Source organism: Chroicocephalus ridibundus, chromosome 9, assembly GCF_963924245.1.
Source record: "Chroicocephalus ridibundus chromosome 9, bChrRid1.1, whole genome shotgun sequence".
NCBI classification, from domain to species: Eukaryota; Metazoa; Chordata; class Aves; order Charadriiformes; family Laridae; genus Chroicocephalus; species Chroicocephalus ridibundus.
The window spans coordinates 2,798,707-2,818,538 of record NC_086292.1 but is presented as its reverse complement, the minus strand read 5'-3'; the positions used below and the strand labels follow the sequence as shown (position 1 = coordinate 2,818,538).

The following is a 19,832-nucleotide window of genomic DNA, read 5'->3' as shown; positions in this document are numbered from 1 at the left end:
CTAGTATTTTGGAATAACCCACAGCTGCCTGAAAACTGGGGGGGGGGGGAAAAATGTGTTTGTTTTCCTGAAGAGGAGTGTCCCATCAGCTTCAGCACACTGAAGGGGCCCAACTGCAGGACACAATAGGACAGGGAGAACAACAGAGCATGGAGTTGGAGCCAATTGAAAATGCAAAGAAACTAGGCAGGCAGAACGGGATTATTCAAAGTGGAGTTAGAGCAGAGCATGGGGGTGACTGTATCTCGCTGAAAACACTACCGTGATGACTGTAAAACAGAAGAATCTCTTTTTAGCAAAGAGCCAAGGGAGAGCACATAAAGCAGGCAGCAGGGAGATAAAGCGGGGAGAGCGAGCGAGGGAGCGTGGTCGGTGGAGGCACACGCTCTCGGTGCCCGGCTGGAGGAATGTCATGGTTTCACTTGTGATTGGCTGGGGAATGGAGGAGTCAGTTTTCACGGGGGCTGATCAAAACGTTCCCTTTTGCTTTCCAAAGTTGCTGGCTGAGCAGAGGCATTGGGAAGAGGAGGCCAGTCGCTCTAACATTCCTCAGGAAAGCTACTTAAATGAAATGAGAAGGATTCGCTATCCAAGGATATACAGCCAAGAACAGACGCCGAGAAGCTGTGTTCCTTCTTTTCTCCCCCAACTCCTACTGGAGTTGAACAGCTCTCATTTCTGGCATGCGTCTCATCTCTCAGGATACTATGTCACAGTATTCTACTAACTTTCTCTTGCTTCCCATACCAGAGTATCCTGTATTAGATTGCGTGCCCAACAAAATCATCAAGCTCGTGGTACTGGGTGGCAGTAGCGTTGGCAAGACAGGTAAGTCCACAGGTGTAGTTCTGTGGTTTTTCTTGCTGCTTTACTTAACGGGCTTGTTTGCAGCTCAGATAGACCCAAGGCTGTGAAAACTCTTAACTGTTGCAGCTTGAACATTTTAAGCTGTGGGGTTTTTTTGTTTGTTTGTTGTTTTTTTAAATGCACTGAATAATTTGGGAGGCAGATTTGCTGTAGGTCAGGGTGAGCAGCCACTGTGAGGTGGCAGTTAAGAGGAGAGGGCACTGTGTTGGGAGCTGCATACTCACAAATGATTCTACCTGGTCTTGTCCAAATTATTTCACCATGTCTAAATTTCCACACCCCAGAAATGGGAGTATTGGGTTTTATTCTCCTCTTGTAAATATTTTATGCTCTGCAGACAAATAACAGCATACAAGATGTGTCTTCCTGTATTATTCTCCAAAGAAGAGAAGAAAAGAGGGTAAAGCAAACATTATTGCTTTTGAATATATGGTTCGTGCTTTCAGAAATTATAAAGGTCAGATCTGGTTTACTTCATCTGAGGTTCCACAGCACTCAGTAAAGTGTCTGATTGTTTTTCATTTGAAGCAGCCACATTTTCATATTATTTTTAAGTAGTTTGTTGAAGTTAGCTGCACAGTAAATGTCATTTAAGAGCACTAAAGAAGTGACCCAGTATCCACTGTGAGAAAAAATATTATTTTAAATTAAATCTGTGATAGAGTTGTTTGCAGAATAAAACCTTTTTTTTAGCTATCAACTGGTTATGCAAATGATTAGGAGTCTGCTGTGATGAAAGCACCACAGGAATATATTACTGTTGCCATGACAGGATTTTAAGTGTTATTAAGTGATCAAGAAAAAGGAAAACATTCTAATCCAACAGTGTAAGAAAGCACCGCAGGTTAAGGTGAATAAGAAGGCCCAGGGCACCACAGCATGATCCATGTGTGCAGAGCACATGCAGTTTGTTTGCCGGATGTGATTAGATATCCCTAATGGGTTTCATGAGGTGGACTGAGGACTTTAAAGGCTGGGAAGAACCATTACATCCATCAGCCTCACCTTATATGACATAGAGGCCTTAAATTTGGTATTAGGATTAATTTCAGTTTACTGGCTTGTTACTCTTTTTCTAAATTATTACAAACCAAAGGTCAGATTGTTATACCTGCAATCACAACAAATAAACCTCCATATCCTACGTGGAATAGCCATGCTGTATCTAAGGGATAATTTCCAATACAAGTTGCTAAAAATTCTCCATTAGGTATCAAAGCCTGGCCCCAGGTCTTTTTCTGTGGGTGTTGAGAGAAGCATTTGCAGGATAATATGTGAGCAATTCAAAGATTAACTTGGTTTCATATTATACTGACTCTTCCAGTAAGATATTACATGTGTTCTGCAAAGACTGGTTTTGGTTCACATTAAAGACCCGTATTTTTTTCATTGTTTTATAGCCCTGGTTGTGCGCTTTCTCACAAAGAGATTTATTGGAGACTATGAAGCCAATACTGGTGAGTCTGCTTTTCTACTGCAGCTAGCTTAAAAAGAAATCTACTCTATTTTGTGACTGGTGCATATTACAGGAAAGCCAAGCAGTGTTAGATGTCCATAAGGTGCATATTTTCAGTTAATAGCCTCAAGCTATGAAAGCAATAAATCAAAAGCTCATTATTTATGATCCTTTTAGCTTTTTTTTTTTCCAACTTGATGGAAAAGGATCAGAGTACAAGGTTTGCTTAGGGACATACCTATACTAAAATGCAGACTCAAGGAACAACTTGCGTATCGACTAAACCGCGGAAACCCAATGCTGCTCGCTCTGCAACCCCAGGGAAGCCAGAGGAATTCCAAAGTGCGTAAAAGGCAGTTTTGAACTTTTCCTGTGTACTCCCTTTTTTCAGTGGCTTTTATGACAAGGGAGACTTCCAAATCGAAGTCTTCTTTCCATAAGATAAGCAAAGTGACCATGCAAACTGCTTCTACTGCATTTCTTGTTTAGTCCTGACACCGCAGAGGATGTGTTCATGTGAACTGTTTAATTCACAGCCTCTGTTCCAAGAAAGTGCCAACTGTATTTGCCAGTGTTGTAGAAAGGATCTATGTACACCGTGCGCAAACCTACTAGCACATCCCACACGTAGGCCATCTCACAGCTTTTGGATGGAGGACAGGATTCAAAGCAGTGATTGCTACACTTTGGAGATGCATGCTGAATTTAGAATGATGAGTTAGGAAAGGAGATGGCAGTACAAGACACCTTTGATCTCTGCCTGTCTGATGAAATACAACCTGAAAGCTCCTCCTTACAGCTCCCTCTCGCTGACCCTAAGTAACCTTGATGGTTGGCTGCACTATTTCTCTTTCTTTTCCTTCATCTCTTCTATGGGAGACTGTACATCAAGTTAGACTTCTGAGCTTTGCAATGGATTGCTGCCAGAGACATTGCTGAGAACCACATGCTTTTCTCATTAAGCTACCAGCCCAACAGCCATGCTGTAGAAGAGGCAAATATGCCAGAAATAAGAAACAGGTGGCAGTGTATTTGTGATCATTCAACCATGCTTCTCCTTCAGTGGGTATAAGGCAAAGCACAGTCAGTATCTGGAAGTACCTGCTCTTTTTTCTGCAATGATGTATTACAGGGTAGGAATAATATGTTGTCTGGTCTGGGTTCAGGGGTGCAGTATCTTCCCATGAAACAGTAACATCTTTTCAGCTTAAAATCTGATATGTTTTTTTAAAAAAAAATATCCCAGAAGGGCTGTATCACCTCACAGAGTCGGTATTAAAACATAGTATGATAATGTTGGATTCAGATGCAGCAAACTTTGCCATACTGAATTTCCTTATATTTTAAATGTTTTTATGAGCTCAGACTCTTTTCCACTGGAATAAAAACATCTGTTTCCTTGAACCAAAGATGATTTTCAGAAGTGTGGCATTGTTGTCACTAACTGACCTCCCTGTTAATCTGAATTCTTTACTCTCCAATAGATGGGATTTCTCTACATTTGAGATGAAGTGCAGTGTTTTGGAGGCAGCAGTGACAATTGTATTTGGATGAGACTGAAAGGTTCTACACAACAGCTGTGGATATAGCATTTCTTCACATGTCCATGTGACTTGTATTAAGTTCTAAAGTAAAATGATGATGACATCAATCTCTGAAGCTGTCCTTGTCACAACCATGGCTAGTTCGTAAGATCTAAAGATCAAAACTTAAATTTCATTGTCACTTAACCCACACTCCAGCAACAAAATAAAGCTCAAGCCCAGAATAGTGATGGTCTTATTAGAGCTGGCTCAATCCTAGATGGTTTGAACTAGCATTTGACCTTGAATACGTGTCATTCAGATTAACCAAAACTCAGATTCAAAGTGTCCGGTCTTTGAGGATTTCAACCAAACTCTGACTGCTAAGGCCACACAAATTCCAAAGAGCATCTAGGTGTTTTGTATACAGTCGCTTACTCTGTGTCCAACTTGAGAATACATTCCTTTTTTAAAAACTTTCAGAAAAATGCAATAGGAAACGGCTCACTTGTTTTGCAGACAACTCCTGGGTATATTGGTCTGAGATTAAAAATATATGCAGTGCACATTTGAAAAAGTTAATGATGTGGATTGAAAATCTGAATGGGATTTATGTGCCCACTTTAACTATTTGATTAAATACAAAGTGCCACCTTTTCCAGATACCATCCTAGGTATATATTCAAAACATCTGACCACATAGCAAATACAAAACCACTTTACTTAAGTAAACAGTCACACAACCACTCTGGTGCCATTCGCTTTTTCTATAAGCAGCTACATATCATAAGCCTCAAAAATCTGGATTTCACCAGTTCCATTTTGCCTTTATGTACTCTTTCTTCTTTGTTACAGACACTGATTCTTATGATCTTACTTTTCCACCAGGTGCTTTGTATTCAAGAAAGTTCACCATAGATGGGGAACAGATCTCTCTACAGGTGCAGGATACGCCCTTTGTTTCATTGGAGGTAAAACATCTGCTCAGTGCATCGGTACTTTACTGTCTCTTTTTTGTTGCCAGCACTTCCATCTGTAAGTAACTCCCCTTAGCAGAAATATACCTGGGCTCAAACCCAAATGAAGACTAACGGAGGTACCTTAAACCCTGCCAAAACGAGCCTTTGAAGAGGTTAAATCAGGCTTCTTTAAGAGTAACTCAGGATTGAAACAAATCTATTTCAAATGCATTACTGCATCCCAAGCTTAAATAGCAGTAAAATCATAGTCTGGCTCATTCCTGCCAACTCCGTGATTGTTTTATTTCCTGTCAAATGGTTTCTGTCCCTGCATGGCAGAAAACACCTGTAGAGGCCCAACTGGCTCAGCTTAGACCTTTACACACACCCAGAATCTCTCTTCTCTAAAAAGATGTTTCTTTCCAAGGGGACAGGCCTCACAGCAGTTGTCATTTCCAACTAGGGTACTTTTCGGTGCTTTCCTTACTTTAAAAAAAAAAATATTTTATTTATTGCTTATTTTTAAGGTGTTACCATTTATCTACACCCCTCTTTCTATCAGTGTTTTAGATATTCTAGATTTAATATTTGACTAGGAACCTGTTCCTAGAAATATTTTTCCAAGCAGGACCTAAAATTAAGATGCCTTTTTTTAAATACCTGCTTCACATGCAGGACAAGAGGCTGAAAACGGTGCCAAGGCAGCAGGAAATGCAATGAAATTTGGTTTTACATGAGCGGTGGAAATCTCATGAGAGTAATAATCCCTATAGAATTGCTGAGGTTTCATGATATAATTTGGTATCCTCTTGTCACCATCGAACCTAAACTTCTAGGTTTGGCCTTAACCTCAGTCTCTGACTTGGCCAAATATATGTCTGGATGGGAGCATGGGAACACCACCTTCTCTCATCCTCTTTCAGGCTAGTCCTGGACAGATTTATATACCTTGTTTTGTCTGCACAGACCCACGTGTGCATGGGTTCATTTCTGTGCTGTAGAACTGTTCCATCCTGAGCTTAAAGAACAGGATAAGCAAAGCTCCCCCAAGCTTCGGTTTCCATTTCCATTTTCTCTGATGACTGGAAGTAGATTTAGGCAGAAAGCTTTGACAAAGTTACACACTCTCTGCTGTGGCCGGGCGTGTGCAGAGCAGTGGAGAAACCCCTCATTTACTCTAGACACTAAAAAGCAAACAAAAGCTGCTATGGAAGTCCTCCAAATACTCAAGTGGAACTTTAATAGTACAAAGGCCCTCTGCCAGCTTGCTTAGAGAGGACCTGCTAAGAGACGCTGTGGGTGGTGATTAGGCACAACTGGGACTGCCTGATAAACACTTAACAACGGGAATCCCCTCTCTGTTCTATCCCATGGAGAAGGGAGGGAGCAAAGGAATTTAATTCCCTCTTTCACACCAGATATATGTTTATTTTCCGGTTTCCCTGTTTCAGTTAAGACTGTGCTCTAAAGTTCTCTGACTGTAGACACAGCTCCCCAAAATTTACTAATGCCAACAGTTGAGGTTTCTTAGTCATAAATGATTTTAATTTAGTTAGGAAGGAGTTTCATTTTCTTTGTCCCTGGCAAAGGTCTGCACTGTTTCAACAGTTCCCACAGACACGCTTATCTCAGGCTGTGTCTCTGTTTGCATCAAATGATGTATCTGCAATCATTTGAAGGGACTGTTCCTGACCAGGACTTGTTAAGACTGAGAATAGGTTGGACTTTCTGTTAAAATCCTTAAGGAAGAGTTTCTTGCACTCTGCAGAGCGAGTACAGTGTTTTGGGAGGAAGTCATGTGGAATCACTCAGGGTTTTAGCCACACCGGAAATGTTAATGTTTAAGAGAGAAACAGAAGCAAACAGATAACTGGGTTTGTTAGGTGATTCATTGCTGCTTGCTCTATACATGGCAAATGACTGTGTGTTTCAAAATTCATTCTGGAACAGAGATTTCCATTTAAAAAGTAGCCCATTAGCCTTTGATTTTCCTGAATAAAGCATTCCTTTGGGGATTATCCATCCATCTCACCACTGGGTGGGCCTAGCTGGAATAACTGAGAATTTCTGCTCATTAGGGCTCTCTGAATGTACACCTTCTCCAAAAACATTTTCAAATGCTTGCCAGAGCAATTAGTTCTTTTTCCCCCATGAAAGGATTTTGCTGGTGAAAAGAGGCTAGCAGGAGATGAAGGGTGGCTAATTATCTACAGATTGGATACAACCCAGACACCAACAGTCCAAATTGCCCTTCTTCCCACAGTCTGCCCTGTCCTGGCTTGAGTTCGCTCTCATTAACCTTTTAAACAAGGCTGCTAGGGAGGATCCCTCTTCATTCCATGTGCACCTCTGTTGGGCTTTTGGGTTTGAGGGTTTTGGGGAGGGAGAGGAGTGATAAGAGCATCTGTTAAACAATTTCACTGCTAACAGGATTTAGCGTTACTGTGAGCTGGCAAGGGCAAAGAACTACTAGGTATGATGAGCCAGTGCCTCTGTGGGCAATACTGAAGTATTTACAAAGGGCAGTTAGTTAGCAGAACTCCTGTTGGAAGTCGTAAGCCTAATTTATACTCTGAACCTTCAGAAATTATGCTTCCTTCCTCTCACAGAAGAGCCTTGTCAGTAGTCCTTTCTTTACTGTCTGATCTACCATGAAAGAACTGATCAGTTTTACTCATTGTTTTCCATCTCTGCTTCCTGAAGTTAGGCTTTGTAATTCATATTTAGGTGTCGAAATAAAAGTGATCTATTTGGGAGATTGCTGAGCACATGCAAATTCTATTAAAATGCGTGTGAATGGCAGATATATATTCTATAGATAAATAGATAATGGAACATATGTCTTACTGAAGTTGATGAAGATTTCTTGAATAGAATTTAGCAATAGTAATAAAAGTTTGGGCTCTGTATTCATGATATTGAACTCCTAATATACACAAAAGCCTCTAATTCCTACCACCTTCATCAAGAGCTGAATACTGAATATGCTTAGTGCCTCATTGGATATGAAATTACAAAGTTCCAGAAAGCCTGTAATATTGACAGGAATGTCAGTTTTTATAAACCAAGCATACTGGCAATAACTGCAGCAGTGGTCTCCCTTTCTGGTTGGGTTACACGCCAGCACAGATTACAAAGAGTGGAGGATTAGCTGAAAATAGTGAGCTGATCTTTTTTTCAAGCCCCACAGTATTGTATTCAGTTTTATACTCCCAGTCATGCCTGTCTGAGTAGGAGTGGTGATGGACTGAACAAATGTGTGACCAGCAAAACAATAATATAAACCCATTGCTGCTCTACAAGTGAGCAATGAGATTTCACCTCATTTTCAGTTACATGGGTTATTTGTAACAAATTGCTTCTTCAAAGTAACTTTGCCTTTGACTATCTGGAGATCTACATGGCAGAAAAACCTGTCAGGCTTCACCAAACAGAGTTAGTGAGAACTCCCATCCATGGAGACACTGAAAACAGAATTGGAAAAAGCCCTAAAAGAACACCTTGGGGGACAGCAGTTCACTTGCAGTAGTTATGATTAGCCTGCTGAATTCTATAATGCTCTTACCGTGCCCATCACAATTTTATTCACAATAAAAGTGCGGGTTTCTGTCACGCTGGTTTAGTACAATAGAATATAGACAAACTTTTCAATATCAGTATTTTGGCTGTTCTCTTATTTTCAACCAATTTGCTCTGACCTCTCTCCACTCCACATTACTGCTTACCTGTAATACGTTACTGACACAGTGGAAATTTCTCCTGCCCCTGCTACATTTCCTGGCAGTCAAGAGAGGTTTCTGCCTGTACACTGAGAGACAGCCACACATTAAAACAAAGTTCCGAGTAGCCAATAGTGCTGCATGACTGTTTGCTCTGTCTGCTCCCTGTTCTCAGTTTTCTAATCATCTCACACCTCTTGGTTTTGACGGCAGGATGACACTGACAGCATATGCTGCCAAGAGCAGATAAACCGTTCAATCTACTGGGCAGATGGCTTCGTTTTTGTTTACTCCATCACAGACTACGAGAGCTACCGAGTCATCCGTCCCCTGCACCAGCACATACGCAAGATTCACCCGAACGCTAACATCCCCCTGCTTCTGATGGCAAACAAAGGAGACCTCCTGCGAGCCAGGCAGGTGTCCTCCAAAGAAGGACTCCAGCTGGCCAGTGAACTGGGAGGTACTTACTATGAAGTCTCAGCCCGGGAGAACTGTGAGGGAGTGCACGAAGCCTTCCAGCAGCTTTGCCAGGAGGTCAGCAGGATAATCGGGAGCTGCAATGGAGAGAAACGAAGAGGCCTCCACCTTGTCCGACCCAAGTCTCCAAACATGCAGGACTTAAAGAGACGTTTGAAACAGGCTCTGACTTCCAAAGGGAAATCTGCCACTACACTTTGATATAGCCAACAGAAATTGTTTTCCACAGCCCTGAAAAAAAGGCAAGAAAATAAGCTGGCAATAAGGGGCATCGCTGAAATTGTGTGAGAGGCTCTTTCATTTTGTCTTTACATCTTCCTTAAAAATCCCTTGCTCATTCAGCAAAGGAACTTGCAGAATGTGCTCTTTGGGGCAAGAATTTAGAAACTGTGATTTAAGAAATAGATTGTCCCAAATTATTTCCTTCTTGAAAGGGACACAGTCAAATAGTTTAGGCTTAAAAATGTAGATTTTATTAATAAAAATAATTAAATCCTACTTTTAAGAAAAGCGGCTTCTCTTGGTAATGGTTGTATACCCAAACATAGGCAATAAGCTACAGCAAAACGTGAGGAGAGTAACGTGAGCTATACTGAGCAAGTAAAATTTACCACATTTGCTTAGTCACAAGACTGGAAAATAAAGGCAAAAAGTAAATGATGAGCATAAACAGTGAAAAGTAGTAATTGAAAGCTTTTAAATTGCAGTTTAGAAAGCATTCTTAGCAACTTGCTGAGAGATTTGTTCATATGCAAGCTTTAGCCTTACAGTATCTCTTTAAAGGAAGATTTTTCTATTTTTTGAGATTATTTTTCTTTAAAAGCATATTGGCCGTTTCTGAAATGGACAAAATACATACTTGTAGCAGCATTTTGTAGTCAGTTTCTCAATGGCGTACTTCTATTTTTTCTGTAGGTTTCCTACGTGTCAATGAGAGAGGGACAAGTAGAGCAGCGTGGTTTAAAACCTGCAAAAAACTGGACTGTATTAATCAAGAGCAAGGAGGTGACCTAAAACTGTTTAACTTTTTTTTTTTCCAAACTAGTTAGATTTCAAGTTCAAGATGCTGTTTTAAAAAAACAAGGCCTTCACATAAAGTATATTTAATTCATTAGATTTATTTTTTTTTTAAGAAGAAAATGTTTTATGATGCCTGAAATGTCCAGCTTCAGGAATTCATAATTTTGTTATTTGCCTTAAGACCAGACTTTACTCAATACCTCGCAATGCATCCAAATCACCAGTCTATCAGTACATATTTCACTGGCAGCATCTCACTGCACTGTGTCTCAGCATGTACAGAGGGATTTGAAGCTGTATCCCGTGAGCTGGCCTGTTTTATGGTTGTAATAACAACAATGTGAAGCATCCATCATCCTATTCTCAGTGAGAGTGGAAAGAAACTGGGTTGGACCACGTAAAAGTCATGATGCAACAATCTTTTCTTTAAACAGACCATATGAGCAATTCACAGGACCATGAAATGAACTAAAGCTCAATGATTTACACTCAGGAACACAGAAAGGAAAACCCTAGTTTGATGGATACAGAAAAATACTGCCAGCTGTGGTTTCAGCTGGCAATACTGAGCTAAATCAACCTTTTCCTCATTATGAGCAGCAGAAATGTAAATTAAGTCTGATGTGTATTTATGTAGCTCAGGGCTCGAAAATGTATTTTATATTTTTCTTGTCCCTCTATTAGACAACTCTAGTCATGATTTTCCTTATCACCTGGATTTGCCTATCTGCAGTTCACTTTCTGTTTTATTTATTGTTTTCCACAGCTGGTCATCTGACAATGTCTTGTGTTCTGATTAGTTTAAAATTCTTTTATTCACACAAAAGAACTGCACCTTTTTTAAAAATTAGTTTCAAGTGTTAGTAGGAGGGGAAAAGGAAAGGCAGGTCATCCAAACAGGGACTCAAAAAATATCAGAGGATTTCTACTTTAGAATCACAGAATGGTTTGGGTTGGAAGGGACCTTAAAGATCATCCAGTTCAACCCCCCTGCCCTGGGCAGGGACACCTCCCACCAGCCCAGGTTGCTCCAAGCCCCGTCCAACCTGGCCTTGAACCCCTCCAGGGATGGGGCAGCCACAGCTTCTCTGGGCAACCTGGGCCAGGGGCTCACCGCCCTCGTGGTGAAGAACTTCTTCCTAACGTCCAGTCTTCTTATGATTAATTAATAATGTATGTGATTAATTTGATGTTTGAGCAGTGCCATTATTCATTGAAGGCACCCTGGTATGACGTTTATTTGCACAGAATTTCAGTATTTTAAATTACTAATAGCATAGCTCAAATATCCAATCTATAGATTCAATAACATGAAGTAGAGCAAAAAGTTTGCAAGACACACACAAACTGAAAATTGTTTACATTGGAAAAATGATCACCAATTTTGAATAGCAATTAAATATTTTACTATCCCAGTACTGTATATAACAAGGGCTAAAATTGCTGAAGACAATTTGCTGACAACATTTGTTTTCATAAGAGCCTAAGACAATTAGGTGCTCTGGCTTGTTAAATTTCTTTGTAACTTACTCTTTCAGCTCTAATCCTTTCTTATTTGGGAAGACAGTTCAACAAATCTCAAACCTGTCAATGTTCTATTTTCAATAGTGATTAATAAAAACATGCAAGGTCTTTCCCGAGTAGTGTACAAAATGGCTCTTTTACGTCTCACGTCTTTAAATGTTCCTTGTTTATACTAGACTAAAAATATATTTTTTCCCTTCTTATAACCAAATACCCTGCTTTGGAAGTATACACAAGTATTGCTACTTTTGTACTCCTACATAATAAGTATTCCCACATTCCTGCAGCACTGGTGGGGAAAAAAGTACATTTTAGCTAAGGCCAAAAAATATTGAAACATTTAAGTCTTCTCCTAAATACTAACATGTGGCAAACATTTATTCTGCTACAGAAACTTGAGTATAGTATTTCCTTTGTTCATTGACCAGCAATACAAATCCTGTAATAGCTTTGATACTGGTTTTAAGCCAGAACATACCGTCTACAGAAGACAATAGAGCTCAGCATTTTGATTAGCAGTGCAGTACTTCTGCACCAGAACACACCGCTGTGCCACTGAAGCTAAGCAAGGCTGAGGAAGCAGGGAAAAGAGAACACTGTAGAATTAAGTGCCTAAAAATAATCATGCAAAATATCAAAAATTAGTCATGTAGAACCTGATCCTGAATTAGAATCTTTAGGCGGCCAGGGAAAAACACGTCTTCTACTGAAGGTTTAAAATGAAGCCTCTAGAGAGAAGGTACTTGACACAAAGTCAAGAGAGGAAAGGAAAAAAAAAAGATTTGAGAGTGAAGGGGGTTTTGGATATCAAGGCAAATTCTCTTCTCAGTTATACTGCTTAAGTCCAGATTAACTCCATTGGAAGCAATAGCAACAAGCTGTAAAATTCACTTTTTTCCATCCTTCTTCATTCTCCTGAGCAGTTTAAATCTTGTACACCATCTGGTTTTCAAGATGGTTTACAGCTGGGTTTATTTGGGCACAAAGCAGTTGAGTGATTTGCCCCAAGGTTACACAGCTGAGCAAGTACTTGAGAGGAACTAAAAAACTCTGTCCTTTGTAATTAATTCCCAACTCTTCACAACAACTACCAGACCATACCACCTCCCTCAAGGTATGAACAAAGCACAGTGAGTTGTATTACACAAGAATGTAATTAAAAGTTGGAAAAAATTACTTAAATTACAAGCTATGTTAGGAACTGACTGAGCAAAGTATTACTGACGTGCACAATTACAGTAATACTAAGACTGGCTTATGAGTTATTGAAGATATTTGTAAATGGTTATTTTCTGCAGTATTTCTGTCAGTTGCATTTCTCACACGTTTCCAGTGGTTCCCTGTGGAAATACAGTGAGACTGGGGAGATGAGAAAATCAGGCTCCATTTTTAACTTTTCCTATGACTTGCTTGATGATCTTGGCCAGATGTCTTAATCAAAATTACTGTGTCTGTAAATAAGAGGAAGGATACTGACACATATTTGCCATGCACTTTAGCATCCACAGGAGGGAATCACCAATGAGAAATAAAGGAATTGTCCGCGTTTGCAGTAGGGATGGCCTAAATCTTAATATCTGAATTCATATCTTGATTCCGGATTCCTTAAACTCGGAGTTGCTTGGATCCCGCCTTTACATTTGAAACATAGGAACGAAACAGAAAATTCAGATCTCGATTTCAAGGAACAGCTCAGACAGAAAGAGTTGTGTCTGGGTGTACAAATGAAGAGGTAGGAGTAACTTTCTGGGACATCGAAAGAAACTTAGCCTGTACCAGAAAACAGTTGTCTAATTGCTTTACAAGGCAAACTGGAAGGCTGCCAGCTTATTGTTACTGCTGGATTTCCCTCTGCCCACTGGCAAAGCTAGAAGACGGGGTCAAAATCACACTGACTCTCTAGAGCTGCAGCTATGTTTGCAGAGCCAGCACATGACCCTGAAGCAGCAGAACATAATGACATATTTGCTAATATTTAGTTGTTCATGTATTTTCAGAGTTCTCCTGAGCTGTCCCTGTCTCCTTTGGGGTAGCACAGGAAAGCCATGCAATTGAAAGTTAAAAAAGATCTCCAGTTTCACTCTAAAAACCTCAAAAGCAGGGACAATGGTGCAAGAAAAGACGATCCAATCTATCACCTCTGGAGACAAAGCAGGAGTCTTCCTTTGATAATTTTTCACCCCTGTTCTCACTGACTCTGCCCTTCCTTGTCCCTCTCCATTCATGCCTTTGTTCTCATTTAATTTAGCAAGAAAAAGCTTCTGTAATTGTTCTTCTGTAAGCTTAAAAATACATTTTTTGCTGTTTAGTTTTAAATTTATTTCCAAATATTTTAATTCCAAACATGGTTTATACCAAAAGAAGAGTGTCTACTTAGCCTTTTGACCTTATTTACCTAAAGCATTTTAAAGCACATCTAAAATGAAGTCAGTGCAATTCTGTATTTAGACAAACCTTTGAATTCATGCCATTTCTCCCCAAGTACTCTCACTGGCTTAGCCCAATATTTCCTTCCCTTGTTTTATCCTTACAGTGTTGAGCTCATTTGTTGCATAGTCATTGCTTGCTTAAACCTATTTAGTTCTTGTAAAGTTTTGCTGCTCTTCTCTGAAATCTCTTTGGTTTAACCAAGCATGTTCTCTCTTCTAAGAAGCTGTGCAAGTGGTAGATGAGCTCAGAACAGCTGGTGATTTTCTGCTCTGTCAGAATTTTGCCCATTATTGAAGATTTTGGAATAAACAGGAGCATGGAGAGCGATGCAGCAAACCCAGCTCTAGTCTGCCTTCATCTGTTAACCTCCTTTGGTGCCAATAATTTTATCCATCACAAAGTGGACAAAGTTGATCCTAAATTATAGTGTTTCAGCATGGGTTCCTACAGATGGGAAAAACACCAAATATGAAGCAGAGAGAGGAGCTGATAGGCTCTGTAAACCCTAGGATCCAATTCATTCAGGAGCTGTCATACCAATCTTCTTTTCTTTAGAAGATACATTTTTTACATTTTCCTTTTTATCCAAATGGGTTTCAAGACACAGCCTCTGGATCTCGTCACACAGACACTTACTGTCTCCTCTGTAGCAGGTCCAGGGGAAGCTGCACATTTTCTAAATATGATGGGTGAAAGTATGCATGCCTTGTGCTGTTATTATGGATGATTGTGGAGACTGTTCCTAAGGATAATGTTTTTCTTCTTTCTGGGCAATAATGCAGAACACTAGCAACCAGTAACTGGTCGTTTTGAAAAAATAATAGTTTTGTTTGCTGAATCTGGAGACACACTGTACCTTCTGTGCTGGTTAGAAAGCTCACCAGATAAGCAGGAGTTGGGCTTTTTCTGATGTAGCCTTTGAACTCTCACAGAGCGTGCTGAATTATGTCATTTTTTGACTGTGATCCAGGTTTCCAGACGCTTGCAGGAGCCACCACTCTTCACAGTGTTCTGCACTGTATTTCACTTCAAAAGTCTATATTTTCATATGCCACGATGAAAAAGAGAAACAACTTCGGAATATCACACTGAAGCGCAACAACCTATTCTCTTGCCTCACTATTTTTCGTTAAGATCATGGGTGTCTGAGCTGGTTTTACATTTCTCGGGGACTAGAACTCATACTCAAGCAAAGGTGTTTATCATTTCAAACGAACAAGACTCTTCATTATTTAACTAGCAGAACAAGGTATACTGTCGTACACCTCAGCAGTTCTGTGAACGTCAGTAAAGAGCAGTGGGATAGGGAAATGAAAGAGAGGCATAAAAACTTTAAATTATGCTCCTATGTGCATTTGATTTTCAGTAAGAGAGACGGACTCTCCCTCAAGCACTGGGAAAGGTGATGGGCTGGTGGCAGTGCTGAATATAGAGAAAGCAGTAATGGAGATTTTGGCTCAACAGTCTGTGCTCCAATCCCTCCGTTTGGGCATGATTGGAGAGGTCAACAAGTACCTTCCAAGTACACAAAAAGGGCTTACTGGGAAACTACGGGTTCTCTGAGGCAGAACCAAAATGACGTTTCTGTGAACTACACATCTGGAGGTGCTCTGCTGAAATGGAAAACCAGAATCCAGGCCCTGGAGATCCATTAGCATTTCCCATCTACATCCTTTCAGAGAAGTGGTGAAAACCCCACGTCTTTGTCACGTTCCAGCCCATGTGGTTACATTATGCCTATGTCAAAGTCACTTCTCCTAAAGGGCTACAGTAATATTGCTGGTGTCAGTGTAGATACTGGTACAGCTCCAGCAATGAACAGAGGGTTTGAGTCGCCATTCTTATCCAGCCTTTTAACTGCCAAGACCACCTATGAAGTCCAGAGTCCAAGAGCTAGTACCAAATATCAAATATATCTGACTAGTGTTCATCAGTCTGTGCTGGAGAGCAGTAACTGGCTCTCAGGAGAGCCATAATCTGCCAAAAGAGCAGCTTTTAAAACCCAGAAAACATATTTGTGTCAGGGCTGTGAAGTGATACATTTTGTATGTAAGTGCTATTCTGCTAGCATCATTTATTAGGCAGCTTTGAAGAAAGCAAGAAGTTTTGTTTCTAAATCCTGAGTGCTAATCATTGAGATTCCTCATTTTATCTATTTTTGTATTCTTAATTTTAGCCATTTGCACTTATGAACCTCACACTGGGGAATGAAGCGAAACAAATGGAGCCAAAGGTTCATCTCTTTATATCTTTGGCAACGCACATTTTCCCCACACTGCAAATACGTCTCAACACTGGAAGAACCAAGAATCATGAACAGGGCTGAGAGGGTACACTCAGTTTGCAAAGCCCAGGCCCCCCTCGGTCCCTGTGCTGTGGCTACTGGTAAGAGCCACTGGTAAGACAAGAATACACATCTAAAAAGCATCAGTGCTCACCACCCATTTACACATGGTTTGCAAGGAACTTTAAAACCAAGGCTTCACAGGACGAGGGGAGAAGGCTGTCAAAGGGTTAAATGTTTCCTGCCTTTAATCTAGAATCACGTAATGTGGAATGAATGTTTCAGCTCAAACTGTTTCCTCACGCTGTCAGTTTCATGGTGTGAGGTCAAAGTGTGGGAGAGATGGAGAGAAAAGAGGGGGAGCATGGAGCGGTGAGCTAGCAAACCCAGAGAAACACACAGACACCCAGAGAAATAAAAAGGATGGTTTCTCAAGCGGGTCAAGGGCTGTGATGGAGCCATAGGCAAAGTGTGTATGGCTTTAAGGACTTCCTGCTCTGGGCTGCCTCTGCTTCTCCCATGTGTGCTGCTTCTGCTCTGGGCACAGTTCCCACGCTACATTGCAAAACGCGCCTTGAGTTTCTCACAGTATCTCTGCCCAGACACAAACTGCAGCTTCAGTCCTGCCTGCACCCTGCAAATTCAGGAGGTGGGACCCCTCTGGGGGTACTGCTCACTATATTTACTTTTTCCTGCCTGTGTGGATCTTTTCCTATGCTCCTGGATCTGTTTCGTACACCAAAGGGCTCTACCCAACCCAGCAAACTTCCATTTAAAAACTCATCAGATTTGAAATTAGTTTGATTTTTTTGACCAACCTGATCTCAGATCACTTCTTACAGGAACAGAGACTGGCCTAGTTTGATTTCATTTGCCGGCCTTCCTACAAGGACAAAGTAATCACTCATTCATGACTATCACGATGTCAAAATATACTTCTGCAGTTCAGTGCATCATATGTCTGTCTGTTTCCCTTGTAGTTTCCACCTCCTCTGCTGTGGGCAAAAGTTTCCTTTTGGGGAATTTTTACTTATCTAATTTCTTGCCAATTAACATAAGCTTCTTATCACTTATACAGTGATTGAGAAAAAAGAAAACATAAACAAGTACACAAACACTTAAATAAATACATTTCGTTACCCCTTCCCCTTAAGCCAAGCACAAGTGTCTCGACCTTCTTGTTTTCACCCTGGGTTACACTCTGTCCACCCCAGTTCCTCGCTTCTCTTTCTCAAAGACATCTGAGCAAGAGCATCACATGCTCCTTTGGTGGGCTGATGTTTTGGCATGCAACGGGGTGTTGCACGGGTGTCAGAGCTTCTAGTGACAGGTACATGGGACTTCATGGTCGTCTCCCCCATGGGTCACCTCTGCAGCCCCTGGCATGCGCTAACCGGGCACTTACACACACATCGATGCAGTAAACACTACAATTTATGACAAATACACTCCTCCCAAGTAGCAAAGATAAGGACATCCCCCTTCCCAAATGATGGCAGTAACACAAAGAGGTTTGGTAGATCAGTCTGCTGCTGAGAATAGTAAATTCTGCATCTTCCCACCAAATGATAACAAACGTCTGAAGGGAATCAGCTGACAAATCCTCTTGCTCAACACCACTTGCCCCTAAGCTGCATGAAGAAAACAAACTCCTTTCATGGCAGGAAATCCTCAGGCCAGTTTGTCACCAGGATTCAGAAAGATTTAAATAACAGAGCTACAAACAGCAGATTTTGGCTGGTGAATGATACAGGCAGAAAAGCTGGTCAGCAAGCATTTCTGGGGGCTGAGAGGGACAAATCCTATTTTAAGGCTATCGGGCAAATGTGGGTTCTAATGCTTTCAGGATAAAGATGCAGGGTCCTCCAAGGAGGATGACTCTAGAACTCTTTTTAGGAGTTCTACATAAAAACAATTTCTTGTGATTTAGAATAAGGTCAAACTCCTACCCACAACTCCAAACATTTTCTTTCTAAAACGGTCCACATGGAAATTCCCTGGGTCAGACCTACCAGTGTCCAGCATGCAGTTTCAGCCTTTGAACTGAACTGCAAGATCATAATTTAAGTCTCTTCCTTAATGCTACTACGTGTATTTTCAAACATCCTCTGTGGGACACTACCAGTTCCTCTAATCCCGTATGTTCACACTCCCTGTCTCTCGGGCACGCTTTCCTGCTAGTGCAAGACGTAATGTAACCTACGGGACCAAGAACACTGCAGGGTGTTGCTCAGGTTGTCCCACCCTACGCTTCAGTTCCCATAAAATTAAAATTATACTTCCTTCCTTTGTAAAGTGTTTTGAGATCTACTGATTAAAACTGTGCGTAAACCAGGTGTCATACTGTTTTCAATATTCTGTTGCTGCACCCTTGTGTGGAGAAGAGCTGATGGTTTGTTATTAATAGAGCAGGAAGCAGGGATTAAACTTTGCTCTCTAATCACAAATAAAAGCTACGAGAGCTCTGTAGCTTCTGGGTAAACTTAGGAATGAACAACTGTTTCTAAGGAAAGTGAATCCCAGAAGTAGAAACCCAGATTGATGTCTCAGAGGGAGCTGAACTAAAACAAGGTCAGGCTTGGCAGCCTGCCTCCTCTTCACCTTGTGAATGTTCTCCAAGGGACGGATCTGGAACATAACTGTTTTGACACAGGGTTTCCTGTTGCAAATGCGGTGTGCAGGCTCCCCATCAAGCAGTTGGGATTTTTTTTAATATGTGCCTAAGCCACATTTTCAAGTCGTGTAAATTGCCATAGCACCATGAGAGTCTTGCGGATCAAAAGAAATCCAGCTGTCAGTTTTTATTAGCTGAGGATTCAACCCAGCCTCAAAATCACCCACAGAAAAACCCCAAATCCATTTCTGAGACTAGGAAGGTAGTTTCACATATACAGACCAAGTAGGACAGCCATCTTTTCAAAGCCCAGGTTACCTCTGCAATTGCAGAGAAAGCTTTGCAGAGTTAGCCTTTGTGTCTACTGGTTGTCTCCATTAAGTCATACGGAAAAAGTTTTGAGAGTTGTGTAAACAAAAGCTCTGCATATTTAGTGGCCCTCTGATTTGCTTTAAACTCCTCATGCATATTTTGCATTCACTTTCCAGGAATAGCCCAGTGAGATTCATCCTGGCACAAGAGTTCCTAGCGACTGGGATTGATGTCCTTAGGATATCAGTTACCCTGTTGTGCAGCATCAGACTACTACGATGCGTGTGGGAGTCCTGATCCACCTGTGGGCTACCGGATTATGATAAAACAAATATGATATTACAGCAACAACCAAATAGGTTATTTATAGATGCATCGGTACCTTCTAGCACAGTACAGAACATCATGAGCTACCACTGGCCATGCCGGTACATCCAGATAGCACAGCAATTGCCTCCGCAGCCAAACCAGACCCAGATGTGAAAGCAGCACAGCTCTGTTAGCACAAAGCTGCATTCTAGCTAATAATCCCTGCTTAACTGCAAAAATGCAGCACTATGCTAACACAGCCCTGCTGCTTCCAGTTTTGGAGCTGGTTTGGTCGGCATTAACTGAGGACTCACCGCCCCACACTCTATTGTGTG

At 41.1% G+C, this 19,832-nt stretch overlaps 1 protein-coding gene across 1 annotated transcript; it reads left to right on the top strand.

Moving 5' to 3' along the window:
- The first annotated feature begins 361 nt into the window (after nt 1–361).
- LOC134521136 (ras-like protein family member 11A-like) lies at nt 362–11,654 on the top strand. Its single transcript, XM_063347269.1, has 4 exons — nt 362–828; nt 2,268–2,324; nt 4,735–4,817; nt 8,738–11,654. The coding sequence occupies exons 1-4, from the start codon at nt 684–686 to the stop codon at nt 9,203–9,205; spliced, it is 753 nt and encodes a 250-aa protein (XP_063203339.1). The 5' UTR covers nt 362–683; the 3' UTR covers nt 9,206–11,654.
- The last annotated feature ends 8,178 nt before the right edge of the window (nt 11,655–19,832 follow it).